The 13,927-nt window shown below is 38.5% G+C and overlaps 1 protein-coding gene across 26 annotated transcripts in view; it reads left to right on the forward strand.

Annotated features, from left to right (window-relative positions):
* col13a1 (collagen, type XIII, alpha 1) overlaps positions 1-13,927 on the forward strand; it is a 105,999-nt gene that overhangs the window by 49,333 nt on the left and 42,739 nt on the right. For 20 of the 26 annotated variants that reach the window (XM_051917116.1, XM_051917124.1, XM_051917132.1 and 17 more), the window contains exons 4-7: positions 4,820-4,846; positions 7,995-8,030; positions 9,556-9,582; positions 11,640-11,690. In XM_051917116.1, coding sequence (XP_051773076.1) covers positions 4,820-4,846; positions 7,995-8,030; positions 9,556-9,582; positions 11,640-11,690 — 141 coding nt within the window. The remainder of the gene's footprint in view (positions 1-4,819; positions 4,847-7,994; positions 8,031-9,555; positions 9,583-11,639; positions 11,691-13,927) is intronic. The other 6 variants (XM_051917123.1, XM_051917126.1, XM_051917128.1 and 3 more) reach the window with 4 other exon arrangements.

Here is a 13,927-nt window from a genome sequence, read left to right on the forward strand (position 1 = left end):
CTTTGTGCGATTATATTCTTAGTTGAGTCTGTGTTTGGCTGTCCATTAGAAAGAATCAAGTATGCATTGACCTCCACAATAATCCATATGAAATCGCATAGTCTCTGAGTATGTACTTCTTGCGCCTTGCCTTGCGACTGTTAAAAAATTATATAGTTATATAGTAGTGTAGTATGAATCTAATTACATACTACATTCGCCATGCTGACATTGTGTCATGTGACTTATGGTGACAGTTGCGTCGCTTCACCTCCATTCTCTCTTTTGTCCTCACTGTATAGTAAAGTGTCGGCGGAAGTACTTTTTACCTGTTTTATGAATACTACGGATTCGGATGTACTACTCTTTTCACATACTGTTTTTTGCCTACTATATACAGTAGTAGGGAATAGGGCCGCATGATTTTTTGCACCATACAAAAAATAACATTGAAATCACGCTTAAACGCAGTTCTTAGTGCGATTATGAAATCGCAAAGGCTGCGTTTTTCAATGAACTTGTCAATGAAGTATGGCTCCAAATGCTAATCCATCTGAAAGCACTGCGTGTTTGAGTAATGTACATTTGAAAATGCAACACGTGTCAAACATCTTTCCAGACATGAGAAGCATTTATTAACATCTTGTCCGACAAAAGACAACATTTAATAACATGTTTTTACTTCAAACTCACTTCATAACAACAGTTGAGCATCCTTCTGTGAGATGATGTGGCTTCTTACACAGAATAAGGCAGTCGTGTGTTTATTAGTGATGTGTAATCAATCAAAGCGTTTCAGTCTTCTGTTTATTCAGCTACAGCGATAACATGATGCCCATAGGGATTTCCTGGAATGACCTGTGTTATCTACTTCTACAGCAGGGCATATTTGGAGTTTCTGCGCAAGAGCGCCCTCTGGCTTTCAGATGGAGAAGCATTTACTACTGATCACAGAGCCGCACAGCTCTGACAAGCTGCGCATAAAATCACTGCCTCGCGATAAATCATGCAGCTCTACTAGGGAAGTAGGCATGTTCTGAGCTGAGATAGTACATCTCTTCAAAAATATTAATATCAAAACTAAATATATAAATTCTTCGAAATATCGAAACAGTATTGGGATGTAAATATCACAATACTTTATGCTGCTTTGTTTTAAAAGAGCAGCATAATTGAATTAGTTTTCCCTGGGGATGTACTTGATAAACTCTGCATTTCTCCATACTCAGAATGGCTTTTGTCCGCTGAATATCTCTTATCCATGTAATGTTGGGCTCTAGGGAAGCGGTCGCCCCTGTTTTCCTCTGGGGTGCCCCTTCATTTACCCAGCAGCACTGTGGGCTAAATGAGAGCCACATGTAGCCTGCTACCGTGGATCTCAAATGAAGTGTTCTTCCGGTGGGTGACCTCTGACCTCGCCAGACACTCCTATGGGCCCGGCCTAAGCAGCGCCCAGCAGGCCACAGTGGCCTGCTCCCACTCACCACCTGGGTCTGTGCCTTGGACCTGCTATGCATACTTCAACACGTTCATATATACACGGCACATGTAAACCAGCTCGCTCGTACACACCATAGACCACTATACACATTCCTAATGGCAGCTACATCCAGCGGAGATCTGTTCCTTTCTCTACACACTGCCGCTTATAAACACCTTCCAGCTGCGTCCAGGTCCCATATACCTTACATGTGTGCCTATGACCTTTGAACCTATATATCCTATTAGTGGTCTTTCATTGTTTCCCATGCACATTTCAACAGTGATACACATTACATTTAAAGAGAGCAGGAATTTGGTGATTGCCCAGTTACTTAAATACAAAATAGTAATCTTTTCACTTTTTGGACACTTTAAAGGGGTGTAAAAAATCGGTGAAGTTAAATGGAGTAATGCAATAAATTATTTTCTGTTTAAATATGTTTTAAAATGTAATTTATTCCTGTGATGCAAAGCTGAATTTTCAGCATCATTACTCCAGTCTTCAGTGTCACATGATCTTTCAGAAATCGTTCTAATATGCTGATTTGGTGCCATTTTTTTTTTTATTGTCAATGTTAAAAAAATTGTGCTGCTTAATATTCTTGTGGAAACTGTGATTAAAAAAATCAGGATTATTTGATAGTAAGCTCAAATGAACAGAATTTATTTAAAATGTCGTTGATGTTACTTATGATCAATTTCATGCATCCTTGCTGAATAAAAGTATTACTTTCTTTAAAAATCTTAAATCTTAAATATTTTAAAAATCTTAAAAATCTTACTTTGAATGGTACACACACACACACACACACACACACACACACACACACACGCACATTGGGTTTCCATGTTTTATGGGGAAATTCCATAGACATAATGATTTTTCTACTGTACAAAGTGTATATTCTATCCCCTAACCCTAAACCTACCCATCACAGAAAAATGTCTGCATTTTTACATTTCCAAAACCATCATTCTATATGATTTATAAGCAGTTTTCCTTGTGGGGTCCTTATAATGTAGTGTTTACCAGGTACACACATACACAGTTGGGTTTTTCAATCATGTGTTTTACACATTTTTTCTGCATAAATAAAACAACACAAGAAACAAAAATTTTGTTAAATTGTTTAATGGAGTTTGAAATTGTATTTTTTTTCAAATGTGTATGGTCATATCAAAGCGTACAGACAGAAGATAGTGCCACGGATGTTTTTGTCCGTCTGCAATAGTTTCCTCCCCTGGGCTGAGGCTTGATAAATGGCTTCCCTCTGCACACTGTAGTCCAAGAGGAAAGCCATCACATGCACATGCAGACACACACACACACACACACACACTAGTATGCACTTCCACAGGCTCATGAAATGAACTATCAATGCATCATCAGATAATGAAGAGTGTCACGGTGGTCTTAACAGAAAGGATCTTTCTTTAAATGATCAAACAGCTGTCAGGTTTTTACCACTAAACCTCTGTAATGAAAAAAATCATTTTTTTCCACAGTGGAATAGCGCACAGTGAATGAAGTGGACTTATTTGATTTAAACCAGAGCGAAATCCTCAATTGACTCTCAAGTCAAGCATGATATAAAGGATTCTCAGCCAGCACCTTCATCTGTGAAACTGTTTCATGCATGCTCGGGCCTCTTAATGAACATCTTTTTTTAATCAGACATGTGGTACTATTCATTGTTCATGCTAGCACTAAATGCTTATTAAATACACTGAAATCAATCGCGTTTAGTGATGACATGAACTGAATTGACTTTCACAATGAAACAAATTAGTATTTTGTCTTCTTTTCCAGTACTTATATAAAACCTTAATAAAGATATTTTACAGGGAAAAATCAGGAAATATTATTGAATTTTTAAACTATTATAAAGACAATATTATATATATATATATATATATATATATATATATAATTTTTATTTATTTATTTTTTTGTCATGGACATGTATTTTATTATTATTTTAAAGGAACACTCCACTTTTTTTGAAAATAGGCTCATTTTCCAACTCCCCTAGAGTTAAACAGTTGAGTTTTACCGTTTTCGAATCCATTCAGCCGATCTCCGGGTCTGGCGGTACCACTTTTAGCATAGCTTAGCATAGTTCATTGAATCTGATTAGACCGTTAGCATCTCGCTCAAAAATGACCAAAGAGTTTCGATATTTTTCCTATTTAAAACTTGACTCTTCTGTAGTTACATTGTGTACTAAGACCGACGGAAAATGAAAAGTTGCGATTTTCTAGGCCGATATGACTAGGAACTATACTGTCATTCCGGCGTAATAATCAAGGAACTTTGCTGCCGTACCATGGCTGCAGCAGGCGCAATGATATTATGCAGCGTCTATCACAAATGTCTCCATGGTTGCAGGGCTCGCTCCCTGTGCAAGCAGGGGGTCACAGGCACTGCGTAATATTGATTATTTTTTAATTGCATTCCGCATTCCGGCGTAATTGATTATTACGCCGGAATGCGAGTATAGTTCCTAGCCATATCGGCCTAGAAAATCGCAACTTTTCATTTTCCGTCGGTCTTAGTACATGATGTAACTACAGAAGAGTCAAGTTTTAAATAGGAAAAATATCGAAACTCTTTGGCCATTTTTGAGCGAGATGCTAATGGTCTAATCAGATTCAATGAGCTATGCTAAGCTATGCTAAAAGTGGTACCGCCAGACCCGGAGATCTGCTGAATGGATTCGAAAACGGTAAAACTCAACTGTTTAACTCTAGGGGAGTTGGAAAATGAGCCTATTTTCAAAAAAAGTGGAGTGTTCCTTTAAGCATAAACATCACTAAATTTATAATTAATGATGTTTAAAAAATGCCAGTGGGGTTAAAAAAACTAAACTTAATTAAAGATATATTCTCTGAAAAACAGTTTTAATACCTTATACAGTGTTTGTTTCTTCTGGAGTAACTTATCTTGTTTTAAGAATGTTTATATTGTATTTTGTACTGGAAAAAAATATAGATTAAAATGATTTTTTGTGCAAGTTAAAAGTCATTAAATAAAAACAAACATGCCATTATATTAAAAAAGATGTTCTGGGGTCCAAAGAAAATTCTGATATAAAAGCATTTGATGGTGTTTGCATTTGTGGAATGCTTCTTTGGAGTGTTTTCCTGCTGCTACCTTTGAGCCTTGCCACAATGAAATTTAATGCTGGATCAGAGTTTCTCACTAAAATTGTTTTCATTATTTAATATTGAAATCAACATCATTGTAAAAGCAGACTGAATTTTATTATGGCTTGGCAGGGTGTTGTGTTCTTCTTAATCAGTGATGTTAACTGGTTCTTTCTTTATTCTGTACCCATTTCTCTCACCCCTTTTTCAGGGTCCACCTGGACGAGCAGGCTTTCCGGTAACTGTCTCATAACGTGTCCTATTGTCTGTCCATCTGTCTTGTTTGGTTTTCTTGCACTTTACCGTTCTCTAGTTGTGTCTTATTTTTAAGAAGCTGTATTGAAACAATTCCACCTGAACACTTGAAAAATACTACATTATTTATGTTGCAGTTATTCTTTAAATGCATGTCATATACAGCTTCTTTATTAGGACACACTGAGACCACCTTTTAACCAAGGGACTGAGAATTTACAACCAATGAATTATGTTGAGAGTATGAGAATATATTTAGCTTGTTTTAATTCTTAATATTGCTAATATACAGTGGAGTGAAAAAGCATTCAGTATATGACTACATTCCATATCAGTATTTTTTTTATATATATATATATTAAAATTTAGGAATTTGGAAAAATTGAAACCAAGAAAAGTTATGATGTAAAATGAATTATTTCAGATTTTGCACTATTGTTTGTTCACTTATTACATGAATAAATGTATGACATTGTTAATGTGAACCTTTTTTTTTTACAAACGGTCAAATGATCTTGCTTCCACTTGAGATCTTTCTCTTTAGATCATTTTCAAATCATGCTGGAGAACAAGATCATCATATTTTACACAAACTTGTGCACTCCATTGTTAAGCTATAGTATAATTTGTAATGTAGAAAAAGCATCAAATTAGATATGACTCTAAAGTAGTGCACTGGTGGCCTCAGACTTTTGGACCCCACTGATCATTGCCCTAAACCAGATAAGCTAAGCTAGACTTAATGTAATGAGACTCGTTGTATTTTATACATGATTGTGTTCTCTCTGGCCCTTTGGTGTCTGTCTGGATCCACTCTTCTGAATTTCTGCTGTAATTCTAATATTACTAACTAAAACTAAAACTCAAACACATCTGTCTTTCATTATGGCATGTTAGAAGAAGTCCATCTTATACAGTATGTGAACTCTAGTCCTACCTGCCAATTATAACCTACAAACCCCCATCACACATGACAGCTCTTCTTGTGAAACTTTGCCATAAAATCTTTTTTGTGTACGTTTTGTTTAAATTGTTGACAGGTCTGGTCAAAATGTGAATGTGATCCCCTGCCAAAGCTTTTGATTGATTGCAACCTAAGGAAATGAGATGAAATTTTGTATTTTTGTAGGATGGAAGGTAGGGGTAGGAAGGGGAGGGTGGCAAGAATTTTACACAAAATGTGTCCATTAGATTAGTTCTTCAAAAAAATATTGATATTGGCATTCACGCTCTGTTGGACTATTAGGGGATACTTGTGGTTTGTATATTTAAGCTTTGAGGCACATTCGCGTGTATATATGGCTGTTTAACACTTTTGATTTGTAGTTAAGTACTTTAGGGTTCATTTGGAAAAGTCTTTGTATTGTACTTTATCAAGCTACACTGTAAAGAATTATTTTCATGATTTGTTATCACAACAATTTTTCTTTTGTCAAATCAACTTAGATAATGTAGTTCAGCTAACATAATATTTTGAGTTTCTGTTGATTAAACCAGTCGCTTTCATTGTATTAACTCAAATTTTTAATTTCAATGAACTCAATTTTAAGGCAACCAGGTAACTTACTTTTTTAAGTTAAACCAGCAATTCTTTTTTGCAGCGTACTTCTAATTTAAAGCTCTAGATCTATCTATCTGCAGTTATTAAATAAGTTATACTTAAATATACTTAAATAAGTTATACTAACAGTTCACAGTATTACTAATTAATGCCATAAGGTAGTATTAAGTTTATCTCAAATCAGCACCTTGGACAGAGCCAGGAGAATTCAGTCAAGTGACTTTCCTCTTGGGACATTCAGCGGCAGGCAGCGAATTAACTCTGAAGGCCAAACTAAATGGACACTTCTGATGTTGGAATCTTTATCTTAACAGCTTTGAAACTTATAAAACAACTCGGCACCTGCAAAGCTACGGTCCATGAGCTCAGTCGCTGTTTTAGCAAATGTTTTGTTGAGTTGTGACCCCCCCCCACCTTTTCCATTACGTGTTACTCGAGTGAGTCGTCAGCAAGCTGTCAACACTCCCAGCCCTTCTAATACACTGACCTGCAACGTTAGGAATGCAAATAAAAACAGCTGTAGGAATACAGCCTTGCATAATAAGTCACTTCAACATTGCTGGAGTTTATGGTCATGTTAGATAGTGTAAAATTTTTGGAAAAGCATTAGTCCATGACTACAAATGGTGAATCCTTATGACTGTTTATTATATCAGGATCTCAGGTTACTACTCACACATTTCCCATATGTTCTGGGGATTTGCGCCATAGTTAAAGTAAGTGGTGGGATGTTTCAGTGTGGATAGCTAATTATAATAGGATGGGTTGTTTTTATAGTTCATTGTTGTTAAATGGATATTTCACCCCAAAAATTAAAATCCTGTCATCATTTAGGACTCATGTTGTTCTAAATCCATAGGCTTTCTGCAACATTTCATTGTTGATTCCATTGATCATCATACCTTTATGGTGCTGTTGCATCCTGTTTAAAGCTTGAAGGCTTCAGATTCTGTGCATTTGCAATTGCATGGAAAGAAGCACGGAAAACCAAGTTTTCCAGTGGAAGAAAGGAAGTCATGCAGATTTAAAGTGACATACTGTTGAATAAATGATGACAGGATTTTCATTTTAAGGTGAACTATTCCTTTAAACCCTTCCAACAGGAAACAAACTATCATGCTCCCAAACTTTTTCAGTCACTTTATCATAATTGATATGGTCAGATAGCAAACATCATCTTATGCAAGCACTGTGAAATGGCCCTAATACAAAAGGTTGCTGCATTAACCCCATGCTTTCAGTGGGATCATGTAATCACTGATGACGCTTGTTGTCTGACTGCTTTCATTTCAAATTCTCAAGTAGTTCACTTTTAGCTTTTGAAGTCTTTGGCATGCCTGCATCATCAGCTTTCAATTTACCAGTAGGTGAATGTTTAGTAATATAGACATTTAGTTGGTGTCACACTGGTCAGCTTAACATTACTAACTTTTCATAGCCATATCATGTAAACATGTGGCTGAATGTCATTTAGTCACTAGCGGTAGTGGTAGTAATTGCAGATTGTAGAGATTCAGTCTGTCAGATTTATTGTTCCTGATTTTCCTTTTGACTTTGCATTGACCACTAGGGAGACAAAGGATCAATGGGCATTCCTGGAAGAATGGTGAGTGATTTAATAATATGCACTAAGCCCAACAAGGTAGTCTGTAGAATATAGCTGTAGTCTTGAATAATTGGTCATCAATCCTCAGTGGCATGCCATCATTTGTTAGCTAACTGTACGACACCTTTACTTTTACACCAGTCATTTATGCCAAAGTCCATATTGATCCTATCAGGTCAGATTGAATAAGATTAATGTTTGATTTAATTGCTAAAGTATATCATATACAACATCCAGTATCATTGGTTATTAGCACTTCCTAATTCGTTTTGACCTGTTTTAGCTTGCACTGTGAATGTAAGCATTCACAAGCTTTCACATTAATTTCTTCCAAATGTTAAATGTAGCATTTCAGCTTTTCAGCACAACTATATTATATAAACCAAGAACTACATCTTATTTATTCAGCCAGAAAATGGTTTCCACTTCATCGCCACCATTGATAGTTAAGGAAATGTCTGACTGAGAAGTCTGAAATATTTCCCTGTCACATTTAAACAAGGGCTGAAGAACTGAGTTCTTTCTGGCTGCATTTGATGAAATTCTCACTCCTTATTACTCAGTTTGTCTTGGCTGCTCAGTCATGTAAAAATGATTTACTTGTTGAACTTTAAATAGAAAATAGACCTCAAAAAATCACTTTTTCTTATCAGTTAAACTCTACATGCTGAGAAGGTAAAATTTGCAGCCAAACCTAGATCTTGGAAGAAAAGTTTTGGATATATATCCACAGAGAGACAATATGTATATATTCAAGACGAGAGAAACAGATTTGAAAACCACAGACAGTTGTGAGCTCTATTTTACCTCCTCATTCATAAGATTTGTGCATTTGGAATTGCACATTTTTCAGTTTAGCGCAATGCATGATGTGTTGCAACAGAAATCAGGGTCATCCAAAATCCACATAGTCATTTAGATGTCCCCCTGGAGCGTAGCAGCTACTCTTCCTTAAACATTTTCACTAAGAAACCGATAAAACTGCATTGTCCTCAAAGGAGACATTCCAGAGTCTTGACCCTTGTATAGTTGCATACTCTAAGCTCACCCTAATGCTTTCTCTTGAAAAACAATCCCTACCTAAAAGCAGTCAGCAGCATTCAGCTCAAACTGTGAGCCCCAAGCCGAGTTTTCCATATTTCACCCAGTGTAAAGCTACATTGTGCTCCTTTAGATTCTCACAGGAAGCGTTTTTTCACTCTTCATGGCTTATCCTTCCCCCCCTCCAACCTCCTCCACTGACCAGTCTGTCTGTGAGAAAAGTTAGCAGCCCCCTCATCTACTATCCATTACTCCCCACAGGCCAGCAGTGTAACACTCCAGTGCTTCCGTTCCCCTGTAGCCTCCACCCCTCAACAACCAAAAATGCTCCAGTACATCAGTGTGTCCCATTCCCCAACCTCCAAACACTCCGTCTCAGGCTGCTGCATGCCTGTGTCCTCTCAGAACCTCGCTAACCCTGGTTCCTCTCTCTGTCTCTCTCCTTCTCACTGTGCATGTGACTGTGTCTGCTGTGACTGACCAGGGCTTAAAGGGAAACCTGGGGGAGAAGGTAAGTGCAGGACGTCGGCCTGCATGTGCAAAATTGAGACTCTCTCACTGTGGGTGGCTGTGTTGATGCGGGTTGGGGGGGGGGACGACTTGAATCCATTGCACAAAGTGCACAGGTACCGTGATTTATATCAGGAAGGCTTCAGGCTTTATTTTGAAAGGCCTTGGGGGTCACATTCGGAAGACGTTTCCCACAATGCTTGGATTACCTGTGTTTATTCTTGGAGCGCTCTGAAGTTTTAAGACTCCCCACTCTAGACAAAGAGATGTTTGGAATGGAGCAGCTTACGAAATCCTACCACTTCAGGACACGTCCAAAACTATCCAAATGTTATGTAGTCACTAGAAGTCTCTTCAAGTCTGTATTTGGTATGACTGAGCACTCTAAACTGAATTTAGTACATTGAGTTTCAGTTCCTGTTGTGGCAAATGTGGTTTGAGCCGTTCTTAAACCAGTCCCATTTGGCAGCTTCGCTCTGTGTTTGTACAAGCCAGCAGTTCTGCGGCATCCCTTCATCAAGCTGGAATGATATGTAATCTCTGAGGCCGAGCAAGCAATGTGAGGAGAAACATTTTCTTCATCCTTCACCATCACAGAAAAGTAGTGAAACTTCTGGATAGTTATCCTCACTTGCCAGCAAAACGGTGTGGTTCGAAAGAACTTAGGAGGGAAATAAATAGTGATGTGACCACCGGGCCGACAAGTAGAGAAGCAGACAATATATGACCTTGGAAAGACCCACCAGATTCTCGTCCAGAATAATCAGTGGGCTTCCCTTGTTGTTTCAGGGGTTTACTTTTTATCCTCTCTTTTTAAGTGTGGTCATGTTTTACCTTCCAGCAAGGGTAAGTCTTGACCCAACAAATTTTGGGTGAAGAACTTCACTTCATTAGATATCAAAACAAACCCCCTCAAGATAAATGGGCATGCTAGCCCTGAAACTGGCAGCCTTAGCGCTTCAGTCCTCAAGCAAATAAATTCAGTTGAATCATAAGTGGTTGCGTTGGAAAGCTAAAGTCGGACGAAAATCAGGCAAATTGGTGATTGATTTGTTGAACTTTCCAAGAACTGCAGAACTTGAGACAATGTATTCTTTAGACAGAAAGGATTACTTGTTGAATGAAATGAAATCTGTGAAGATCGTATCATTCATGAGTAAGACCAATTCTTAAATATCAGCAGAATTTGCTCCTGCTTTGGCTGAATATATTTGGACTCTTTGTCCAGTACCCATTCCTAGCTGCCAAATGCTTGTAATGTAAGCCTGTTCAAAGGGATATCTCTAGATCTTCAGTTGTCCTGTTGCACAGATCTCTGCAAGATTCTGTGGGTAACCATAAACCTTGGGGGCAAAGCTTAGGAGTCCTTTCCTTTTCCACAACCTGAAAATCAGTCTTTCGCTCTCTAGTAACCTTTGTAGGTGACTCAAAAAAGTGCTAAAACAAATACTCCTTCGTCCCCTGATAAAGTGGGCATTGAACCAGAAAAATTGTCCACAATTTGATGGATAGCTGAGTCATCAAAGGTGTCTTCCTGATAGAGTTTCACATGAGAGAGCTAATTAGGGAAAGTGCAGGAAACCCGAGAGCTTTCCTGTCTGACCACAGAGCGTTGCGGGATTGCACTTGGATGTTTGGTGCAGTGCTGCGGACAGGCCGACACTGTGCAAATCACCTAGTTTACGCCAGATAACCAGCCCGCCGGGCCGTTTGCTGTTTACTCAGCAGTGCTCCCTGACCCTCTCAATTCGCTGTCAAGATGTAAACTACGACTCTGAAACGAAAACCAGGGTCTGCTGACATTTTACTTACAGACCAAAATGCAGTTTTCACCTCTGAGCCACATGCAAGCGCTCTCCGTGAGGCGGCTTAGCGAAAGAGTTATGTTAAACAGATGTTATAGGGTGTTTCAGAAAGGGTTGTTCTATTTTGCAGATACAATATATTCACTGATACATTTGGCTTTGTGTACTAGGTGTAGTTTAGTGGATATCATTCTTTCTCTTTTCTGTCACTTCCTCTCCTCACTGTCTTTCTACCTCTCTTATCTGTCCGTAGGGAGCGCCAGGAGAGCCAGGTCTGTCTATCATTGGCCCACGAGGACCTCCTGTAAGTGTTTGCTCTGTCACTGCCTAAACTCTTCATCATCTTCCTCTAATGTCAGATCTCCAGAGTAGATACAGGTTAGAGGTGCAGATTTTAGCAGCTTTTGGCCTAAATCCCATGATTCCAAGAGTTCTTGGCAAGGGGTTGTTCTATTGTTTTTCTTCCCGCACTTAACTTACAGACCACCCCAAAGTGAGCTTGATAAGTATATGGTGTAGGGTAGATAAGCAGGATCAGCATCATCTAGCACACTACTGTATGTGGAGCAAATCCAATGAATCTCTTCTAATCAAGACCTGATCTCTAATGTGCACGAACAGGACAGGAATCCCACAGCAGCTTGTATGGAAGCACTTACACTTCATCAGTGTATTTCGGGGCTATGACTCCCACGTAATGACGCCCATTAGGAATCTCATCTTCATTAGCAAGAAGGAATGAAAACATCCCAGCCCTTGTCATTATAATCCAGACATTAAATGTGCAGATTGTGCTGGATCTGTTAATGAGTGGTCAGCCATCAGGTGAAATGGGGCTTGTCCCCAAACTGGCACTCTTTCCCTTTCTTTGCATTCCTCTCAGTAAGACAAAATCGTAATGTTATGCAGTCAGCAGCGCAATTTCCTTGCTGATTATGCCGTGCAAAACTTTGTCCTGTGGTTTCCCCATTCATCCCAACACACTCAGGGCCGTCAGACTGTTCAGACATCTGTTTTTCTGCTTGCTGATTATACACTTTCCTATACCTCTGACCCATCACCTCTAATAAGGCGTCAGGAGTGGACATCAGGCATAGAGAACTGGTGACAGGTGAAGTTTCATCGCAGGGCTGCCTCAAAGGGAATGTCTTCAGCAGTTGAGCTGAAAGCATAGGCTTTGTCCTCACCTCCAAAAGGGTCACAGAGGTTGATCTGAGGCAGAAGTGTGGAGAGGCCAGCGGAAATGACTGCTTTAGCCAGGCAGGTAGACCTGATAGGGCGGTAAAAGTTTCTTTCTCACACATAAGTGGGGTAGTTAGGGAATAAAAAGAGTGATCATTAGATGATGTGTTGAGTTGTCATTACATTTACAGTTATTGTCCTAGCTGATCAGGTCAGGGCCAAGGTTTTTTAAAGTTATAAAGATACAACATACTATTCTCGAATACGCAAAAGGAAAGAAGAAATATATTTTTTTCTACAAAACTACATGCAGTCTTACTGATAAAAGCTGAGGCTATCAAAACAATTAGTTAATTGTGATTATTGCTATGATTTCATGATTTGTCTTTAAAGGCCAATTATTACATTAATTATATATACATTGAAAAAAAAAACATTTAGCAAAATCCCCTTTATAGATTCCTTAGTACCACTGGACTCCAGTTTGTCTTGGGTGTCTTTTCTTGTTTTTGTCATGTTTTGTTCAAGGTACACTTTGAAAAATTGTGTCTGTCTTGAAAACGACTGAAAAGTGATATTTAATCTGGGTTTAATTCCAAGATCAGACTGCAGTCAGAAAATTGATGTTGTGTCACTCCTGAAGAATGTTATGGATTGCGTCCATAGTGGATTTTTGGTTTAGAGGAATTATTTTTTTTTTGCTGGACTGGACTTGTATTCAATTGTTTTCTGTTACATTTTGTGCCAACAAAATGAATGTTGTCAGTCCTGCTTTGGGTGATTCTGAGGGGGCACATGCTGCTACTTCCATTATTCCAGACCGTTAGGTTCCCAAGGCAGAGAAAATCAGCCATGTTCCAATAACTACCTGAGACCCAGACACACAATCCCCTTCATTAGCTCCGTTCACCTCTTCCTTGTAATTTTCTCTCAGTTTGCTCCAATGCAGTCTTTTTTGCCAGGCATATTGAATGACTTCCTCTTTTCCCAAGGGCTGCAAAAGTTTTTTCAGGAAAGCAAACTTAGTATTGTTCACAGGAGAATGTAGCACTAATGATTACTGACATTTACTTAATATGTGAGAGCCAATGAGACAAGGCTAACAAATTAAATAAGGACAACTCTAATGTCTTTCAGTTAGTTCTTTCCAGTGTTGAATTTCAGTCAGTGTCCCACAGTTTTTAGACCTTTATTTGTCTTTGTCTCCTCATCCCACACAAAGTGCTTCCTACGGAGCAGGAAGGCTCCTGTCCTTCAACCTCAATTACGACACAACTGAGTTTGGAGGAACAATACTCCGTCTCTCAATACAGACCTCCTTTCATCGAGTTCACATAATCCTCATGTTTTTCGTATAGA

This window comes from Ctenopharyngodon idella, chromosome 13 (assembly GCF_019924925.1).
Source record: "Ctenopharyngodon idella isolate HZGC_01 chromosome 13, HZGC01, whole genome shotgun sequence".
NCBI classification, from domain to species: domain Eukaryota; kingdom Metazoa; phylum Chordata; class Actinopteri; order Cypriniformes; family Xenocyprididae; genus Ctenopharyngodon; species Ctenopharyngodon idella.